This window comes from Cetorhinus maximus, chromosome 12 (assembly GCF_964194155.1).
Source record: "Cetorhinus maximus chromosome 12, sCetMax3.hap1.1, whole genome shotgun sequence".
NCBI classification, from domain to species: Eukaryota; Metazoa; Chordata; class Chondrichthyes; order Lamniformes; family Cetorhinidae; genus Cetorhinus; species Cetorhinus maximus.
The window spans coordinates 108,920,762-108,942,656 of NC_135890.1; the positions used below are offsets into that span (position 1 = coordinate 108,920,762).

The 21,895-nt window shown below is 41.6% G+C and overlaps 1 protein-coding gene and 1 long non-coding RNA gene across 2 annotated transcripts; one reads left to right on the forward strand and one right to left on the reverse strand.

Annotated features, from left to right (window-relative positions):
- The first annotated feature begins 13,170 nt into the window (after nucleotides 1-13,170).
- On the forward strand, nucleotides 13,171-17,389 carry aplnra (apelin receptor a). The gene is made up of 2 exons (XM_078554364.1): nucleotides 13,171-14,767; nucleotides 16,074-17,389. The coding sequence occupies exon 1, from the start codon at nucleotides 13,533-13,535 to the stop codon at nucleotides 14,631-14,633; it is 1,101 nt and encodes a 366-aa protein (XP_078410490.1). The 5' UTR covers nucleotides 13,171-13,532; the 3' UTR covers nucleotides 14,634-14,767; nucleotides 16,074-17,389.
- On the reverse strand, nucleotides 15,539-17,382 carry LOC144687839 (uncharacterized). Its single transcript, XR_013578224.1, has 2 exons — nucleotides 16,298-17,382; nucleotides 15,539-16,248 (listed from the first exon to the last, which is right to left on the reverse strand). It is a non-coding gene; the product is annotated as an uncharacterized LOC144687839 (long non-coding RNA).
- Nucleotides 17,390-21,895: the final 4,506 nt, after the last annotated feature.

The window sequence follows — 21,895 nt, forward strand, 5'->3', positions numbered from 1 at the left end:
ATTTCAGCCATTCTCAGTCCTGTCCTCATGCAACATCTATATTCCAGTAGGGCCACCAGATAGTCATTACGATTGAGACCCCTGACATATTCTCTTCCTTCTGTCTACCCAGTGGCACTACAGCCAGTTCAACAGGAACAGAAAAGATGGCTGGGAGTTTGCTACAATGCAAAAATGGAGTAGTATGATTATGCTGTAAACCATGACAGTGAAACTCTCGCAGTTAAATTTCATTCCATGGTTTGCTTTAATCACTTTTTAAAAATATACAAAGCTCACAGCAGTTTCAATTGTGCTAAAAGATACTACTGTCACCATTTAATCAAGCATGTGCTTGATTGTTTTTGATATTCAAGGGATCTGATTGTTAATCTCCTGTTTAATTCTGTAGTTAAACTGTAATATCAAAATCTCTCTCACTGTAAGGAGATGGGGGTGGGTGGAAAGGAGTGGTAAGGGAAGAAAGTTCCATTTACTGATACTAAATGCACCTCCTCTCTACTCTGCTCAGAAGCATTTCTGCTGTGGATCACATCTCACCATCCAAGCAGAATAATGGGGGAGGGGAGAGAGACTGAAACATGTGGCAAATTTGATCTGCTTTGTTACTGGGGGATGGGATGGAGGGGACATGCAATGACTGTGTGCAGATGCCTGCTGGAAAGCAAGAACTTTCTGTAGGGTGTTTTGAGGACCCCCAACCATGTATGAGGACCACAAGTGTCCTGCCGTATTAGTATGAACTGATGAATGTTTTATATCACTGTTTCAGGAACTCTGCTCTCATGTTTGATGCTGGACAGTCAGTACTTAAATTGGCAACCAGGACAAATGAGAATGGGAAGCCTTAGCTCTTTTCAACAGCAGCCAATCAGAAAGACTTGCTATTTAAATTAACTGAATGAGTCTCTGCATGTTGGATCTGGACATGTCAGGGCTTCATGACTGGAATTGCCACCTCCACAATGGTAATTATCTTCTCTCAAACGAGGGATAATTTTCCCCCTTGCCTCCTCAATGAAGCCAGTGATTACTGTGGTACAATTCCACTAGAACAAGCACCTTACCCAAATGTCTGTTATTCATGTGCAAGCCTTAATAGCAGATATCAATAGGCTGTTCTATTGTGGGAATAGTGGGTTGGATTACAGCTAAATCTATTTCTCTCTTTACTTAACATTTGCACATATGCACTTGCAGCAGGGGTCAGTTGATAGGACTCAGGAATGGGAACACAAGTTAAATTTGCTCTTCACTATCCAGGAGAGCTGAGAAAATCTGGAATGCTTCCTATCCCAACCCCAACTTAAATCGACTAACTTCTAGGGACATACAAAAATGAAATACAGAAAAATATCAGCTGCTGCATCAAACCTGCCCCTTTTGGGACTGGTGCAATTTATGCAAACATAGGAACAGGCCATTTAGTCTCTTGAGTCTGGCCTACTATTCAGTGAGACCTAATTTCATATCCCTTTGTCCAATGTCCCTTACTACCTTTGGATAACAAAAGTCTATCAATCTCAAATTTAAAGTTTACAATTGATTTAGCATCAATTGCTCTCTGTGGGAGAAAGTTCCAAATTTCCACCACCCTTTGTATGTAGAAATGTTTCCCAATTTCACTTCTGGAAGATCCAGCTTTGATTTTTAGATTACACCCCCTGTTCCAAACAACACAAATAGTTTATCGCTGTCTACCCTGTTTCATTTAATATCTTGAAAACTTCAATTAAATAACCCCTTAACCTTTTAACTTTCATAGAGTACAACCATAGTTTGTGCAATCTCTCCTCATAATTTAATTCTTGGAGTCCAGGTATCATTCTAGTAAACCGAAACACTGCAGTTCCTCTAAGGTGAATACATGCTTCAAATGTGTGGTGTCCAGAGCTAATCATAGTACTCCAGGTGTGGTCTGACCAGGGCTTTGTGTAGCTGAAGAATGACTTCTACCTTTTTGTATTCTATAGCTCTAGATATAAAGGCCATTGTTCCATTAGTGTTTTTGATTATGTCTTGTACTCGTTCATGACATTTTAATGTTCTATGTACCTTGACCTCCACGCTCTCCAAGCTTTTCACTATTTAGAAAGTATTCCTGTTCAATTCTTTTAGGTCCAAAGTGGATGACTTCAAATTTGCCTACATGCAATCGGTTTGCCACAATTTTGCCCATGCACTTGATATATCAATACCTCGTTGTAATTTCCATCTACACAGCTTGCAATGCCACCTATCTTTCTGTCTTTTGACAAATTTGGATATGTGGCCTTCTGTCCCATCACCTAAGTTGTTAATAAATAAGGTGAATAGTTGAGGCCCCAACACGAATCCTTGTGGGACATCATGGGTCACATTCTGCCAGTTAGAATACCTGACCATTATTTCCACTGTCTCCTGCCGCTCAGCCAATTTCCTAACCAGTTCAATAATTTGTCTTCAACTTTAGCTAGGTTCTTTATGAGGGAATTTACCAAATGCTCTCTGGAAGTCCATATAAATAACATCCATAGACAGTCTCACTACTTCAGTCACCTCTTCAACAAATTCAATCAGATTTTTCAGGCATGACCTTTGATAGAAACATAGAAAAAAAACCCATAGAAATATAGAAAATAGGAGCAGGAGTAGGCCATTCGGCCCTTCGAGCCTGCTCCACCATTCATTATAACCATGGCTGATCATCCAACTCAATAGCCTGCTCCTGTTCTCTCCCCATATCCTTTGATAGAAAAATAAATACCCTTTACAATTTCATACTGGCTGTTCTTTTCAGCTGAAAATTTTCAAGGTGCTCAACTATCCTATCCTTAATTAAGACCAATAATTTTCCAACAACAGATGTTAAGCTAACTGATCTATAATTTCCTAGTTCTCCTCTCACCTTTCTTAAATACAACTTCTTACATTATAACAGTGACTACACTTCAAAAGTACTTCACCTGAGACATCTGGTGAATGTAAGTGGAGAGGCATACATAATTTTCCAATCTAAAGGAATGGTTACAAAATCAAGAGAACTTTGGATGATTATAGTTGGAGCATCTGAAAAGTTCTCACCTACTTGCTTTAAAATCCTGGGATGGAAACCATTGCTTCCCTGCAATCCCCATCTGCTCATTCCCACCCCACCTACCAACCAACTAAACAATGTTCTGGAAAAAGCAAAAATTCTTGGACCAATTAAAGAAAAATGCCCTGGGAAATTCCTCTCAGCCATCTTTACCTAGCCACCCACCCACTCCACCACAACCGCCACCCAAGGATAATTAAGCATGTTCCCGAAGACCACGCTACATATCTCCCAATATCTACCTTTAATGCGTAGCTATATTAATCGCATTCAAGAATTCCCCAGCTCCCCTTTGAATGTTTGAAGCAAACTCACATGAAATGCACGAGCCAGCAACTTGTTCTAGCAGTCAGATAATCTACTGTCAGAAGATGGACCTTCTGATGTCCAATCTAGTTCTATGCTCTATAACTTGTACTCATATTCCTTAGTCCTCTTCAGCACATCTAACTCAAATAACATATTCACATGTACTGAATCCAATCCTTATTGTAAAGGATACGATCAAATCTCCTCAAAGTCTACACATTGAGTTGAAAGGTCAGAGGTCTCTAAGCCTATCTTTGTAATTAAGGACTTTTCAATTATTAGGAGTCTAGGAACCTTGGTTGAGTCTCTTCCTGGGCCTCTGTCATACCAACCATGTGAGGAGAACAAAACTGGATATGACACAATATTCTAAATGAGGTTAGACTAAGGCCTTGTACATGGACAGTTTGGTACTTCTCATTTTCTATTTACTTGCTTTGGGAATTTATCCAACACATCTCAGTTGGTTTTCGATAACCTTGCGGCACTGACCATGAACATTCAGAGATTCTTGTAGTATAATACTCAAGTCTTTTTTCTGCTCAACAGCCTTCAGCACACAATCCTACACAGTGTAGTCAGCACAAATTGTGCATCAAATTGGGGACTTTACTGAGCTGCATGGGTCTACTATTTGTTGGCTAAATATAGCTATCTATAGATGATCAGAGATCTTTTTCTTTTAGAATGTTTAACTTTAGAGTAAGCATGCTATACTTGGTGTTCTACTGAGATGGACAGTCAAGGAAGACCCCAGGATCACTCTCTAATATTGCCTGAGTTAACGCAGTGGATGCTAAAATGTGTATCAATGTTGTGAGCAAGGAAGGAGAAATTCAGCCAAGAATCCCACACCTGATCATTATCCAGTCTCTGCTATTGTAAAGTATGTGTATGTGAACATTGGACAAGGAAAGGATTGGTTTCACCTGTGAAGTGTTTACAAGGTCAATTAGCCTGCTGACACCCACTGTCAGGGCTGACAAATGAACTATGGCTATTTCAGTGAGGTACCGGACAGATGTACCATACAAATCCCAAAGGTAGCTGGTGCCTTCAAAGAAAAAGAGGAAAAAATTGAAAAGAGGGGAAAGAAAGCTCCCATTTTATCCTCTGACAATTGTAAATTGGCTCATTATCTTTCCTAATAGGTTTTTCGAGAGATACTTAAAGAAAACCTACCCTGCCCCCACTCAATTTAACATTCCTGTTTAAAGTACACAAGCCATTCAAAACATCCTCTTGACACTAAAGCATTGGTAACGAGATGCAATTAATGATGAGAATTCTTCCCATTTGCAACACATTAATGTGTAGTGACAAGTTTACTGTTGATGGGTTTGCCAAATAGTTTGATGATTTAATAGGTTCAGTGGTTTAGTCAACATTTAGTGATGATAAGAGGATATGTTGTAAATATCAACAAATTCCCTGGCCAGTTAACAAAACTCGCCAGAATTTTCTGATTAAAACAAAATGGTCCCCAACGCCTCAGATTTAAAATTTTCATCCTTCTGTTTAAATCCCTTCATGACCTCGCCCCTCCCTATCTCCACAACCCACCTTCCTCCAATTCCAGCCTCTAGAGGAGGAATTTTGTCTCTCAGAGGGTAGTGAATCTGTGGAATTCTTTACCGCAGCTGGCAGTAGAGGCTAGGTCGTTAAGTATATTCAAGGCTGAGATAGATTTTTAAAACAAAAACAGAAATACCTGGAAAAACTCAGCAGGTCTGGCAGCATCGGCGGAGAAGAACAAAGTTGACGTTTCGAGTCCTCATGACCCTTCAACAGAACTTAGTAAAAATTTTTAATTTTTGATTTTTAATCAGTAAGGGAATCAAAAGTTATGGGGAAAAGGCAGGAAAGTGGAGTTGAGGATTATCAGGTCAGCCATGATCTAATTGAATGGTGGAACAGACTCAATGGGCCAAATGGCCAACTTCTACTCCTACGTCTTATAGTGCTTCTCTGATTTCCTTTGCCTCACCATTGGTGGCTATGCCTTCAGCTCTAGCCCCAAGCTCAGGAGATCCCTCTCTAATACTTTCTACTTCCCCTCCTGCTTTCTCTCTCCCCCTTTAGGAACCTCCTTAAAAACTGATCTGTTTAACCATGCTTTCAGTTACACCTCCCAATATCTCTTTGGCTCTGTACGTCTTTGTCACCTTACACTGAATCACCTTAGGATGTTTTTCTACCTTAAAAGTGCTATATAAATGCAAGTTGCTGCATTGCTGTGATTAATAGAGCTATCAGGAGAGCTACAGGAAGCTCCTAAACTCTGCTTGGTGCCTTCTTTGATCATTTGGGTTAGATTTGGAACTCAATGTGTCTTAAACCATGCTAAATCACTCACAACATATTAGTATATCAACTGACTGCATCCTTAACGACTTTTGACCTCCATTTTCAGCACTGTTGCACTGCATGTGAAAATTATCAGCACGAATGACGTTAAGGCTAGAGCCAGTTCATTCCCCCAAAGTTGCTTGGATTGGCACCCACCCATCAGAAGATGTCAGTTCCTTGTCACAACAACTGGTTCCTGTCAATAACATCACCTGCTGTTTAAACACCAACTTCAAAGACAGTCTATGCACATTAAAAGTTTCCCATCACCAGTGTTCCCAGTTTCTCCCCGCCCGTAAACCATCTGCTCAGGAATCCTGTCCCCAAACGGCCCTTTAAGACCTTCCTTTGTATCCATTTTTCAAAGTTTAATTTGTGCACAAAACTTAATCCAGGGAAAAAGAAAAATGATGGTACTTTGAACGAAATGGTGGGGACCTGCTCGCGAGTAACTGATCTCCACACACACACACATAAAAACAAAAAAACTGCGGATGCTGGAAATCCAAAACAAAAACAAAAATAAAAATACTCGGAAAAACTCAGCAGGTCTGACAGCATCTGCGGAAAGGAACAGTTAACGTTTCGAGTCCGTATGATTCTTCAACAGAACCGTTTCTGTTGAAGAGTCATAATTAGTCGAAACGTTAACTGTATTCCTCTCCGCAGACGCTGTCAGACCTGCTGAGTTTTTCCAGGTATTTTTGGTTTTGTTCCACACACAGACACCCTGGTGTTTGAATGTTTCAGTGTCATTAACAATCGTTCTTAAACTGGAACAATCTTTTGAGTGTCCTAAACTAAAGTCCATTTTCCGCTTCTTACATGGGACACTAGGAACAGAAGCAGATAACCGGATCAAATTGTCAAACAACAAGTTGCCTGTATCCAATGATTATCATTTCTGGTCTTTGAATCTGGACTTCGATTTAAATCAATAATGAAATCAACATCTACCTCCCCTCAGGCCGAATAGCTGCCGTTAAAACTTTTGCAATCATTCAAACATTGTCTTGAATGACCAGAATTTATTTTATAAGTAGTTTTTTAAAATTAACTTTTATTTTTTGAAATGATAAACGGACGGAACTGACTTTGGGATGTTTTTCTCTGACAGAAATAAATAGCAAAAAATAGAAAACGACACTTCAGCAACAAGTCTGTTTTCCTAATATAAAAAAGATCTCCGGAGAAATGTTTAAGTAATTAATAAGTGTTTCAAATTGCGCCTCGGGACCGCAAAGGAAGCAGCTTGCTGCCTATCTTCCTTTAATAAGTTTTGCCTTTTCCCCACAACATTTACTTCTGATGATGTCGGATGGATATTTTGTGTGTAGGAAATGATCTTAAGGTCTCGGTGAGATATTATCAGGGAGGCAGAGTAACCGGTTAACTCTCGGAGTGCCGGAGCATTGCTTCAATCCATCAGCACAGACTGCAGTGGATCAATCACTGAGAGATGGAAAAGAGACTGACTGCTGAAAGGTTTTCGTTTCAGGAACCAAAAACAGTATGAAAACAAACAAAATAGTTAAGTCAAAAACACCAACGAAAGAACGACCCTCCCTTACAGTTTGTTTTAGGAGTTTGTCAACAATAACAACAACTTGTATTTATATAGCATCTTTAAAATAATAACACGTCCCAAGGAGCTTTGGAGAGGCATTTTAAAACAAAATATGGCACCAAGCCAGAAAATAAGAGATTAGATCAGATGACCAAAAACTTGATGAAAGAGATAGTTTTTAAGGACTGTCTTCAAGGAGGAAAGTGAGGTAGAGAGGTGTAGGGAAGGTATTACAGACCTTAAGGTTAGGCAAATGAAAGAACAATGGTGGAGCAAGTAAAGTCGGGGATGCTGAAGAAGCCAGAATTAGAATAGGGCAGATATCTCCCAGTTGTGGGGCTGGAGGAGGTTACAAATATAGGCACTGGCCAGGCTTTGGAGGGATTTGAAAACAAGTATAAGAATGATAAAATCTGGTCATTGTTTAGCCGGGAGCCAATGTACAGGAGTGATGCTGAGTGGGAGTTGGTATGAGTTCGGGCATGTGCAGCAGAGTTGGACTTCTGCAACTTTATGAAGTGTAGAATGTGGGAGGCTCGCTCGGAGTGTGTAAGAATATTCAAGTCTGGAAGTAGCAAAGGCATGAACAGCTGCTATTTTCTTCCCGTAACAGTTTAACTTTTGCAATCGTTCAAACATTGGCTTGAATTACCAGAACTTATTTTATAAGTAGTTTTGTTTTAAAGTAAACTTCCTTTTTTTAACTGACAAGAAGACAAAACTGACTTTGGGATGTTTTACTGTCAGTCACATCAACTGGTGCATTCTCAATGACAAAGCCTCTACCAATCAGAATCCCCTTACCAACCAATCAACACTCTCTTCTCATATAGTATAAATTGTTGTTCCCTTAATTTGGTTTTCTTGTGAATTGGCCTGATGATTGCAAGTCAAAAAGATTTGACAAAAAAATGCCTCTTTTTTCAGCAATGTTTTACTCTGACAGAAATAAATGAGCAAAAAATAGAAAATGACACATCAGCGGTAAGTCTGTTTTTCACTGCAGGAAGTTAAGGGGGGAGCAGCCAGATAATGTTATGGAGGTGCAGATGTGGTTGAAAGCTCATCTCCGGGTCAGATATGACACTGAGGTTGTGAAGAGTCTAGTTCAGCCTCTGACAATTGCCAGGGAGAGGGATGGAGTCAGTGGTGAGGCTGTGGAATCTATGGCAGGGATTGAAGACAATGGCCTTAGCCATCCCTTTATTTGATTGGAGGAAATTTCTGTTCATCTAATACTGGATGTCAGACTAGCAGTCTGACAATTTAGAGACATTGGAAGGATGGAGGTTGTGGTGAAGCAAGGCTGGGTGTCACCAGCAAATAAATGGAAACTGATGAGTTTTTGGATATGTTGCTGAGAGGCTGCATGTAGATGAGATATAGGAGGCTGCCAAGGATAGATCCTTGGGGGACACTAGAGGTAACTGTGCCATTGATGGGAATTCTCTGGCTACAATTAGGTAAATAAGAATGGAACAAGGGGAGTGCAGTCCCACCGAGTCAGCATTCCATAGGATATTATTTGTGTTTTTTGTAAGAGTCATTTTGGTATTGTGGCAGGGGCAGAAATGTCTTTGGAGTGACTCAGACATGGAATTCTGTGAAAGATGAGCATAAACTTGGGAGGCGACAACACATTAAAAAGACTTTGGAGAGGAAAGTGCCAGCATGCTCAGCGATGCTGCTTGAATGTTCTCAGACCAGTCACCTTAGCCAACATTTGACAATGTTGTTACCCGGTGGGACTACATGGAGGTGCAACTCGCTCTCACATCAGAATAATCCTTCTACAGTATATAGTGAGGAATTGCTTGTTACCTTTCAAGATAGAATTTATTTGCTATGCTTTACTGGCCCCAATTCTTCCAACCTTTAATATCCCCCCCTCTAGCACCCCTGCCAGTTTTCTCTCCACTTTGGAAGGCTCCACAGGTATATTACCCATGTAACCATCCTTCATATGTGAGCCTAGACGTTGAGTGACATTGGAGTATTGGCATGCAGCACAGCTGCGCTCAAACCTCCCTACACCCTATATTCATACACTTTCTAGCAGGAATCACTGGACAGAGATCAACACCCCAAACCCTTCCTTTCTCAGGCCCAAGACACAAGGATCAATTATAGCTTCATAATCAATGTGAACTCGAAATTCGTTGACACCGATGTCCATTTTACAGGTATTAAAGCGACTGCTAAATGTTCAGTATGATGGGTGGCAGGCACAATTTGAGGTCAGAACTGCACTGCCCACCATATCAGTAAAGGATGAAACCTGAAACATGCCTTAGTCCCTTTGCATATGTAAATAGGGGGCCTACTGCCTTTTAAGGACCCCTGATTGGGCTGCCCAACAAACACCATTACCAGGTCTAATACATTCAGAATAACCAAATCTAAATGCACCCTAATTACTGATCCTTAAAGGGACTGGAATGCCACCCACTGCTACCAAAAAGGTCACTTAAAAATACTACTTACTTGAATGTGAGTGCTCTTCCCAGCTGTGTATCAGAAGACTGTTCAGCCCTCTCCCAATCAACTCTCTCACCCTCAAAGGTGTAATGGGGAAAGGTCGCTGTGTAAGACCTTTCTGCCATAGTGCACCAAGGGGCTGGGAATTGTATAGACCCCTCGGGCTGTATGACTCACAGCGAATGTATGTAGTGAATACTAAATGTGTCATAATTGTATTGAAGCACCTCAGAGTGCAACATGATGTATGTCGATAACTCCAATACCATTGCACTGTCTGACTGTCAGTAATGACCATATTGAAATGACTGTAATATTCATTGATTGTATTGAAGCAACTAATGATCCATGTGTAAAAGTTTAATCTGATTACACTTTTTGTGATGGCCATTTAGAAATGTTTTGTAATGTTCTTTCAGATATTTTATGAATAAAGTATATTTTTCAAAAAAAAAAATCAACCCTCTCACCCTCCCAGGCCGTACCCAAGGGTCATTGCCAGCAACATAGCGCGTTGACATTCCGCTGTGTCGATTAGTTGGGGAAGTACAAGAAGCACCACAGCTATCTGATCTCATTTAGATAAAGCCTGAAGCTCAATATCAAGCAGGCCTTGCACCTTCCTGTCCCAGCAGTGCCTAAAGAAAAGACTTCCATTAATAGACATTTCAAAGCACTTTATTGCCAATTAAGTATGTTTTGAGTATAATAACTGTTGTAATGTAGGAGATGTGCACAGCAAGGTCCCACAAGCAACAATGTGATAATGACCAGATCATTTTGTTTTAGTTCTGATGAAGAGCCATTCGGACTCGAAATGTTAACTGTACCCCTCTCCGCAGATGCTGAGTTTTTCCAGGTATTTTTGTTTTTGTTCTAGATTTCCAGCATCCGCAGTATTTTGCTTTTATCATTTTGTTTTAGTGATGCTGATTGAGGTATAAATATTGGCTAGGACACTGGGGATCACTGCTCTGCTTTTCTTCATAAAAATGAGCTGGCATTATCTAATTTTACCCCCATGACTCAATACAAGCTACGCTTACTGAGCCAACAGAGCATTCCATATGATATTCTTAGAGTAAAATAGTGCCTTGGAGGGCTCCAGCAATAATTAATGTGGTTAATGTCCTGCATGGTGTGAAACTAACCCTTACAGATCTAAATAGGTTCCAAGTTTGAGTTCTGTAGTGAACATAGGAGCAAGGAATAGGTCATTTGGCCCCTCAAGACTTCTGTGCCATTCAATAAGATCATAGCTGATCTTCTATCGCAGCTATACCTTCCTCTGCTGGTCTGATATACCTTAATTCCTTTTGTATCCAAAAATCTAATGATGTCTGATTGACACACTTGTTGACTTGGCATCCACAGCTCTCTTCATAGATAACTCCAAAAGTTCATTCCTATCTGAGTCCTAAATGCCTGATTCCTTACTCTGAGACTGTGACCCGCAGTTCTAAACCCCTCAGCTAGGGGAAACATCCTCCCAGTATCTACCCTGTCAAGTCCCTTAAGAATGTTATATGTTTCAATTAAATCACCTCTCTTCTTCTAAACTCTAAGGAATATAAGCCGTCTACTCAATCGCTTCTCACAGGACAGTCCCATTGTCCCAGAATCATTTGAGTGAACCTTCATTGCACTGCCTCTAAGGAAGGTATATCCTTCCTTACTGAGGCAAGGAGACCAAAACTGTAGACTACTCCAAGTGTAGTCTCACCAAGGCCCTGTATAATTGCAGTAAGACTTCTTTACTCTTATTTATACTTCAATCCCTTTGTAATAAAGGTGAACATACCATTTGGCTTGGTGATCTTAGCTAAGGTGCTGATGGGAGTTCTACAAATACCTCAATGCCTCTGTGATTATTTTTATTTTGAGCCAATATAAGCTTAAAACTAGATGGACAAGTTTTGAACTCTGTCCCTTTGCAACATGAAGACTATGAAGCAATTCAATAGTCTGTACTTCCCATTAAATTGTAACTTTGGAACCCACACACCCCTATGTTGATTTTTGGAATAGTTAATCTTTTCATTCTTCTACCTGATGTACCTACACCACATGGGCTGCAGCGGTTCAAGAAGGCAGCCCACCACCACCTTCTCAAGGGCAACTAGGGATGGGCAATAAATGCTGACCCAGCCAGCGAAGCCCACATCCCGTGAATTAATTTTTTAAAACAGCCCAGGTCAAACCTGTCCTCACCAAAGAGCCGATTTCAGTACTACAGGATAATTACGTCCAAGATCCCAAGAGGGCTGAACTCTGCTGGATTTGCCTCGCCTCTCGATTTAGGAATCGGACCAGTTGAAATATCGCTATTGAAATTCCAGTGATCAATTAACTCAGCGCAGGCCACGGTTAAACCCACTCTATTTGGCTCCCCACCACAGTGTGGTCAACTGGGAGAAGCCTTTGACTTGAAATTGGAACTTGTTTAGATTGACAGCGCCTTTTTGGATCATGTTAATAATTATTCTTAATGCAACGGAATGTCAAATTTGGAAAATTCTCTGTGTGGGTTGAATTTTGGGAAAGAATTAACTGATCTCCGAAGCTCCCGCATTGCCGAGCATAGCTGAAGGGACTCGGTCGGATCCTTTAGCTACACCAGTAATTTAGAAATGTCATTGGAAATCGTTAAGAGGTTAGCGAGCGCAGAACTACATGACCGCTGGAATAATTTAACGCTACCCCAGAACGGTTATGTGGTTTTAAATGGGACATGTTCATCACATTGATAGAATTCATATTATTTTGTGTTTTTAAATGTCTAACACCTTTTTCAGTGCGTCAACAATATGTTCTGAACTTCGTCAGACAAATGTGAACTGGCCGCAATTCTAAAACAAACGGACCAAGTTCTCACTGTGACTTTTCACACTAGAATTATCCGACCCAGTCTTTCTCACCATCCAGTGAAATGCAGTCACTAATTTTATTTACTATGCTCCTGTCTCTTATCACACGTTGTCCCATTTTGTTTTCTATTTGATATGGACGGGATTACAATGGGCAGTTGACTATTTACCCTGTGGACAGGCGTTGTCTGGAGGATTTCTGATTCTTCCTTACTTTCTGGGGCCCCTGCACATTGGGTGCTGTCTGGGATGAGGGGGGGTTCTCTGTGTTCATTGCATTCTGTTTCATGATCTCTGCATAGTTTGGGTGTTGCTCTGTGTTGTCTTTTGTGCTTGTGGGTCGGTACATTTCTAACCTTCGCATTTATCAGGTAATATTGCTCGCGCGAACTCGCCAATTTTCAGCAGAATAAACGTCTGACAGAATAAATACCGGGGAGACAGATACTCCCCATTGCACATCGATCTTCTTAATTAAATTTGAATTGTTCCGTTGTCGCTCTGACATTCTGCATGTACTGAAATTTCAGATCTCTCTCAAACCCTGACAGTGTGATTGAAAATCTGGCAAAGTTCAACTCAATTTGGGGTTTAGCACCACAAAAAGAAGCTTTAGCATTCTGATTTCTGACATTATTTCAGGAGAAATGAAGTGCCCCGAGAATCGGGGATGGGCGGGGACTTGTTTGTAAACTACCCGTGTGCCTGTCTCTTTAAGGGTTGATGTTGGTGAGTGGTTGTGTAATTGGATCTGACCCTTTAAGAGCTGCTGATTGGTGTTGGGATGGGGGCTACTATCCACGGAGGCGGACTCTAGGGTATATCAGCTCTAACGGCAACCTCAAACCCGCAGTAACAACTTTTAAACTTTGCCAAGCTGCTCTCAATGGGTGCCCTTATGATTCAGTTAGAGGAAAACGGCAGCGACCCGATGAACAGTTCCGATTACAATGATGAGCTATCGTGCGATTACACCGACTGGGAGCACTCGTCCTCTGTGGTTCCCGTCCTCTACATGCTGGTCTTCGTCTTCGGACTGTCCGGGAATGGAGTGGTTATCTGCACAGTGTGGAGGTCCCGCACCAAGAGGAGATCTGCAGATATTTACATCGGGAACCTAGCCCTGGCTGACCTGGCTTTTGTGGTCACCTTACCTCTCTGGGCTGTGTACGCGGCCCTGGACTATCACTGGCCCTTTGGCTGGTTTCTCTGTAAGGTCAGCAGTTACCTGGTGATGATCAACATGTATGCCAGCGTCTTCTGCCTGACTTGCCTCAGCTTTGACCGCTACCTGGCCATTGTGCACTCTCTGTCCAGCAATAAACTGCGCTCCAGGAGGACCACACTCCTCTCATTGGCCCTCATCTGGTTCCTGGCCGGGTTCTTGGCTCTTCCAGCGTTACTTCTGCGCCGGACACAGGGAAGCGAGAACCAGACCACCTGTGCCATGGACTATACCTGGGTGGCGAGTGAAAGCACCGAGCATTTCTGGCTCGGGGGTATCAGCCTGTTCGCCAGCACTATGGGCTTTCTTCTACCTTTCCTCCTGATGTCCACCTTCTACTGTGCCATTGGCAACACGGTCACAAGGCACTTCCAGAATGTCAAGAAGGAAGAGCAGAAGAAAAAGCGCCTCCTGAAGATCATCAGCGCCCTGGTCCTCGTCTTCGCCATCTGCTGGCTCCCTTTCCACATCATCAAGACCATTGATGCCTTCATCTGGCTGGATCTCATCGATATCCCCTCCTGTTCCTTCGATGAATTCATTCACTTGGCCCATCCTTACGCCACCTGTGTCGCCTACATCAACAGCTGCCTCAACCCGTTCCTCTACGCCTTTTTTGACCAGCGTTTCCGATCGCAGTGTCTTTGTGTGCTGCGCTGTTCCAGGTTAAAGAAAGCCCTCCACGCCCCGATCACATCCATCTCGTCCAGCATGAGCAACCCCACCAAAACTGAGGCGCCGTCCTCCGCCACTAAAGTCTAACATGCCCAGGGGGAGACAGAGACTCCAGATAACCCCAAGTACTCTCCGCTTCTTCTTGTCTGTTAATGAGGCCAATCCCCTATCCCACCCGGGACAGACTTAACTCGGACCAACTTCCCGTTCCACCAGTTAAGGTGAGGCTGAGTCCAGGCTCTTCAATGAGCTCTTCGGGATTGGGGATTGGGGTCTGGGGGACCGGGGGGGCCAGGGGCCGGGTGTGATTCTCCCATTTCCCCCGCCACATGGCCGAACGAACCTCAGCCCGGACATCCGAGCGCCTGGCAATATTTCTGTCTTTAGGCTCAGAGCTGAAGTTGATTCTTTTACAAAAAAATATCATCACGGATTTTGAAATCTGTGGGTTTTCAATCCAAAGACAGAAGCCGGTTTCTTCTGTCCCAAGCTGTCATTTCTCCGAGCGCTGTTTTTCCCTCCCCACCCCCCTACCCCCCTTCCCCCCTTCCCTCTCTCCTCTGCCCGTAGCGCTCCCATGGTTTATACTAGGTTAATACACCAGGGCGGAGACTTAGTGCTTCGATCCGGCGAGATTTAAGGGGGAAGATAGTGGGGACCTATTCAATGAAGGAGTGAATATTGTAGGTAAATATCTACATTTACTGTTTGCTTTTGGCGCCGCGTTAGCTTGTGCTGAAACACTCATAAGAAGCTGAAACTTATTTTATAATTATAGCCTGCTTTTTTGCTAATTTTCCAATTAAAATCATTTTATGACAATAGTATAATTGCTGGGAAAACACAGTAAACCTCAGAATTTATTTCACTTTAGTTTTTGACTCCCTTATGGCAATTCAGGGATCCGAGCATGAAAGGGACCAAAAGGAACTGGTTTTAATCTGGTATCTACCTTTAAGATACTCGCCATCACCCTATTGTTTAACTATTTGGGCGTTTTTGCTCTTCCGCAAGCACCGTCCAGTCAACTTTGCAACAAGTTGTGTCTTTGGTTTTATATTAATCGAGTTTTCAGCGCTGTTTCCAGTCTTTTGGCAAACTGTAGCTGTTTCTTTATAACTGAACGTTTGATTCAAGATAGGTCAGTGCCTAGTTGGAACCACAATTGACAGTAAAAATCGACCACACTGTGAAGTAAAGCAAAAAGCTTTTTTAAAAAAAAATAAGCAGGATGTACTATTTTTAACATCACATTCTGGATTTTCTGGAGGGAATACACTGCAGACAGTCCAAAAAATGTGCAGTTCTTTGAGGAAGGACAACACGTGTAAAAACACGTGCACAATGCTACTGATCTTGAACAGAGGTGCAGGATGGACCGTGCCCACACGTGTACTTTCTGTGAAGCAAATTATGTCCTTGCCTTGTGTAGTGAGTCTAACAACAAGGAAAGCTTTCCAGCAATCAGATACTAACATTTCTATAATTGGTCTTTTTCCCCCAAATTTGTTCACCTCCTTTCTTCAGAATGCTGAATCTGACCAGGAGAGTTCCATGAGTACTTGACGGCTCTAGTGCATCGCCCATTCTTCAAGTGACCTGGTATAATCTGAAATAAAAACAGAAATGCAAGACTCTTAGATTAAGAAAGAGATTGGTTAATATTTTGGGTAGCAACTTCATCAGAGCTAGGGAAAACAGACTGGCTAATATTTTGGGGAGCAACTTCATCAGAGCTAGGGAAAACAGACAAGTCCCTTGTAGGAGTGACTGAAAGAACAGGAAAGGACAGTGATCAAATATGTTCACTTATATTACAAAGAAGCTGGTTAGTTTACAATTTATTCACATGTTCATTACTGAACTCATAAAATTCAAACAACATTTATAGGGTCTTAGTGCAACAGGCTCACAAGACATCTGATCCTTGTAACCAGTAGTTGTCCTAAGCTAACCTGCCATATTTCTCGTGCATTACAACCTGGAAAGAGGCACCAGCACAATTCTCAAACAAAATAAAAGCAACATTAACTTTTGCCAATTTGCACATTAAGTTCCCTGGAGTTAAGTAAATGAGTGTCTCCTTGTGTGGAGAGAGTGGTCTCCATCCTGGGCAAATAGAAACTTTACCTGTGTACATTTAGTAACTTGGTTCGGAGACTTTTTAATTACTGCATTAGCTTTCTGTGCATATCAAACCACCAGTTAACCAAAAATAAATGCACTGTTATTTCCATTTTTAACAGTCAATACACTGCTCTATGTTTTGATAAGATCTATAAGAGGGGCTTTCTTGGCCTCCCTCTTCCTTGTTTTGATGAGAAGTTAACCTTTTTTTTTGCAGATGCTGTTGGATCTTCTGTTTATTGCTGATAAGTTCTATTATTGCTGAGTGCTGTGGGGATTAACTGAAATATCTTTGGGTCAATTATGAGTGCACTATAAGGATTATTGGATTGGATAAGGGTTAATGCCAAGTGTTGTGATTGGATTAAAGTTCGTGCATTGATTTGTGATAAGCACCACTTAGACACTGGAGATTGTTAAACATTATTTGCCTTAATATCTGATATGGCTGTACTACCTTGTATATTACTTTTTTATTTGTTTAATTTGAATTGTTTCAGAGCTACTGTATCACTGTCTGACTGTGGATCAGTTTGACATCCTATATCATTACTACAATATCAGTCTGTATTATTATTGTGCTATTGTATGTGAACTTGTGCCTTCCTGTGAAACCTTTTCTTTAAAAGTGTTCATTTGGAGAGTAAAGCTTCAAACACGGTCTGGGCTGTGTTTTTTTGTAATATAATTAAAACAGGAATGTAGAGGCTCCTTCACATCTGTCTCCATTTGATCTCTTTAATCCACATTTTACACTATCTTTGTCTTTTGTAATCTGTCATTCTGTGTCTGTCGCTCACACAGATTCACTCATTCATTCATTTTGTCTATTTTCCTAGCACACACAGTTTGTCTGTCTGTGACATTTCATATTTCCCTCCACATTTACATACTTTCCCCACTGTCTCAGTTACCAGATCTTTTCCTATCTTTCTTACTCATTCTCATGCACTCTTTCTCTAATGCCTCACACAAGCTGCTTTATGCAGATTTAAGAGAAGAAAATAACTTGCATTTATATAGCACCTTTCACTGCACTTCACAGACAATTAAGTATTTTTGAAGTGTTGCCACTGTTGTAATGTAGTAACCATAGCAGCCAATTTGCACACAGTAAGGTCCCTCAAACAGCAAAGTGATAATGGGTCTTAGCTTAACATCTCAATCAAAAGATGGCACATCTGATATTGGAGCCTCCACCCAACCCCACCTCAGCACATGATTAAGAGTGTAAGCCCAAAGTGGAGCTTGAACCCACACCGTATGATTCAGAGGAAAGAGAGCTATGGTGTACACTGGAGCCATGTTTTCCCCTTGACCTCTTATACTCTCATACTCCTCAACCCTGAACACTTTTTCACTCACCCACATTCGTCTGTTACACATACATTTCTCCTGCATGTGGTTCAGTATCAATTTTGTTTTATAATGCTCTTGTGAAGCACCTTGGGGCATTTTATCTCGTTAAAGATACTATATAAATATAACTGTATACTTTTTTGTTCTCACACACTTTAAATTCTACTCACTTGCTACATTTATTAACATTGGTTCAACGAGGAGTGTAGAAGAGCATGCCAAGAGCAATACCACCTGTACCCGAAAATGAGGTGCCAAGCTGGTGGCACATTATTGGACTGCATGCATGCTAGCCAATGGAAGTATAATGCTATAGACAGAGCCAAGTGATCCCATGACTAATATATCAGGTCAAAGCTCTATAATTTTGCCACACTCAGTCATGAATGGTGGTGGTAATTAAGCAACCAACAGAGGAGGCTCTATCAATGTTACCCATCCTCAATTATGGTGGATCCCAGCACGTGAGTTCAAAAAACAAGGCTAAAGTGTTAGCAACTATCTTCTGCCAAGTTGACGATCTTTCTCTGCCTCCTCCTGAGGTCCACACCATCGTAGATAGTGGTCTTCAGCTAATGCAATTCATTTCACCTGACATCAAAGAAATGTACTGGACACAACAAAAGGTACCAGTCCCGACTACATCTGGGCCGTAATGCTGACGACCTGAGCACCAAAACTACCTGCATCCCTAGGTAAGCTGTTCCAGTCCACTTATGACTCTCAGATCAATCCAACAATGCAAGTGAGAAAGGATCTAGCTTCTGAAGATTATGAAGTAGAATCAATATGGGTGAAAATTAGGAATATCAAGAGTCGGAAAACACTAGTGGGAATAGTTTATAGGCCCCCCTAACAGTAATTGTACCATTGGGTAGAGCATTAAATTATTGGAGCTTGTACAAAGGCGATGTAATAATTTTGGGGGATTTTAATCCATATAGACTGGGACAATCAAATTAGCAAGAGTGGTCTAGAAGGTGAGTTTGTAGAATGTTTTCATGACAGTTTCTTGGAGCAATATGTTATGAATCCTACTCGGGATAAAGCTATCTTAGATTTAGTATTGTGTAATGAAGCAGGGTTAATTAGTAATGTCATGGTAAAAGATCCTGTGGGAAATAGTGATCCTAATGCCATTGAATTCCATGTTAAGCTTGAAAGTGACATAATCCAATCACAAACAAGAATCTTTAATTTAAACAAAGTCAATTACATAGGTATGAAGGGACAACTGGCTCAGGTTAATTGGGTAAATAGACTAAAAGTAGGGAGATAAATGAACAGTGGGAAACATTTAAAGAAACAATTCAAAATCTTCAACAAAAATACATTCCATTGAAAAACAAATAACCATTGAGAAAAACCTATCCATGGATCACTCAGGAAGTATAGTATTAGATTAAAAGAAGAGGTGAAAATGTTGCAAACAACAGTAGCAAGTCTGTGGATTGAGAATGTTTTAGGAACCAACAGAGGGCCACCAAAAGTTGATAAAAAGGGAAAAAGTAGAAGGAGAGTAAACTAGCCAGGAATATAAAACAGATTGTAAGAGCTTTTATAAGTGTTTAAAGAGGAAGAGAGTAGTTAAAGTAAACTTTAGCCCCTTAGAAGCAGAGACAGGAGAAATTATCATGCGGAATGAGGAGATAGCAGAGGCATTGAACAAATATTTTGTGTCTGTCTTCACAGTGGAAAACACAAGTTTCATACCAGAAATAGACGGTAACCTAGGGGCTAAAAAAGGTAAGGAAATTAAGGACATTAATATCAGCAGAGAAAAAGTATTGGTGAAATTTGAGGGACTAAAATCCGACAAATCCCCAGGACCTGATGGCCTACACCCCAGGGTTCTAAAAGATAACTGCAGAGACAGTGGATGTGCTAGCTACGATTTTCAAAAATTACTTCGATTCGGGAATGGTCCCATTAGAATGGAAGTTGGCAAATGTTACACCACTTTTCAAGAAAGGAGGGAGAGAGAAAACAGTGAACTACAGGCTGGTTAGCCTAACATCAGTTGTTGGGAAAATGCTGGAATCCATTATTAAGGAAGTCTTAACAATGCACTTAGAAAAGCAGTATGATTAGAACAAGTCTACATGGTTTTACTAAGGAGGGATCCTGTTTGTCAAATTTAATAAGAGTTTTTTGAGGATGTAACTGGTAGGGCAGTTAGCGGGGAACCAGTAGATATAGTATACCTGGATTTTCAAAAAGCATTTGATAAGGTGCCACACAAAAGATTAATAGACAAGATAAGGGCTCGTGGAGTAGGGGATAGTAATTGTAGCATGGGTAAAGGATTGGTTAATGGATAGAAAACAGAGTGGGCATAAACGGGGCTTTTTCAAGTTGACAGGCAGGGAGTAGTGGAGTGATGTAAGGATCAGCGCTGGGACCTAAGCTATTTACAATCTTTATTAATGACTTAGATGAAGAGACAAAGAGTAATGTATCAAAGTTTGCTGATGATCCAAGCTAGGTGGGACCGTAGGGTAGAGTTTGTACTCATAGCCTTACATTAGCAGCATATTTAAAATTATACAGCATTCCATATAGCCTGTGGATCAGCAGAGGGGCAATGGTCTCTTTCCCACCAGCCCAAACCTGTCAGGATCCAAGTTCAGGGCAAAGGGGAGAGGTGGTGGCCTAGTGATAATGTCACTGGACTAGTAATCCAGAGGCCCAGGCTCAAAATCTGGGGACAAGAGTTTGAATTCCACCATGGCAGCTGGTGGAATTTAAATTCAATTAATAAACCGGGAATTAAAAATTAATCTCAGTAATGGTGACCCTGAAACCATTATAAAACCCCTTTAGCAGAAGGAAATCTGCTGTCCTTACCTGGTCTACATGTGACTCCAGACCCACAGTAATGTGATTGACTCTTAAATGCCCTCCAATCAGTTGCACCAAACCGCATCAAAGCCTGCAAAAAGGAATGAAGCTGGGTGGATCACCCGGCATTGACCGTGTTACCGACAACAGCATACCCAGCCCCGTCAACCCTGCAAAGTCCTCCTTACTAACATCTTTGGGGCTTTTGCCAAAATTGGGAGAGCTGTTCCACAGACTAGTCCAGCAAGAGCCTGATATCAAATCATATATTATAGGCAATGTCCCAGACACTGCCATCACCATCCCTGGGTATGTCCTGTCCACCGGCAGGAGAGACCCAGCAGAGGTGGCAGCACAGTGGTTTACAGTCGAGGGAATTACTTTGGGAGTTCTCAACATCGACTCTGGACCCCATGAAGTCTCATGGCATCAGGTCCAACATGGGCAAGCAAACCTCCTGCTGATTATCATGTACTGCCACCCCTACCACCACGCCCCCCTCATCCCCTCAGTATCCCTCCATGTTGAACACCACTTGGAGGAAGCATTGAGGGTGGCAAGGACGCAGAATGCACTCTGGTTGGGGGGTCTTCAATGACCTTCATCAAGAGTGGCTCGGTAGCACCACTACTGACCAAGCTGGCTGGGGCCTAAAGGACATAGCTGCTAGAATGGCTCAGCAGCAGGTGGTGAGGAAACCAACAAGAGGAGAAAACCTAGAGATAAAAACAGAGATAAGGGTCATGAGGACTCGAAACGTCAACTATTTTCTTCTCCGCCAATGCTGCCAGACCTGCTGAGTTTTTCCAGGTAATTCTGTTTTTGTTGAACAGGAGAAAACCTACCTGCCACAGATGCATCTGTCCATGACAGTATCGGTAGGAGTGAGCACCGCACAGTCCTTGTGGAGATGAAGTCCCACCTTCACATTGAGGACACCCTCTATTGTGCTGTGTGGCAGTACCACTGTGCTAATGGGATAGATTTTGAACAGATCGAGCAACTCAAAACTGGGTATCCAT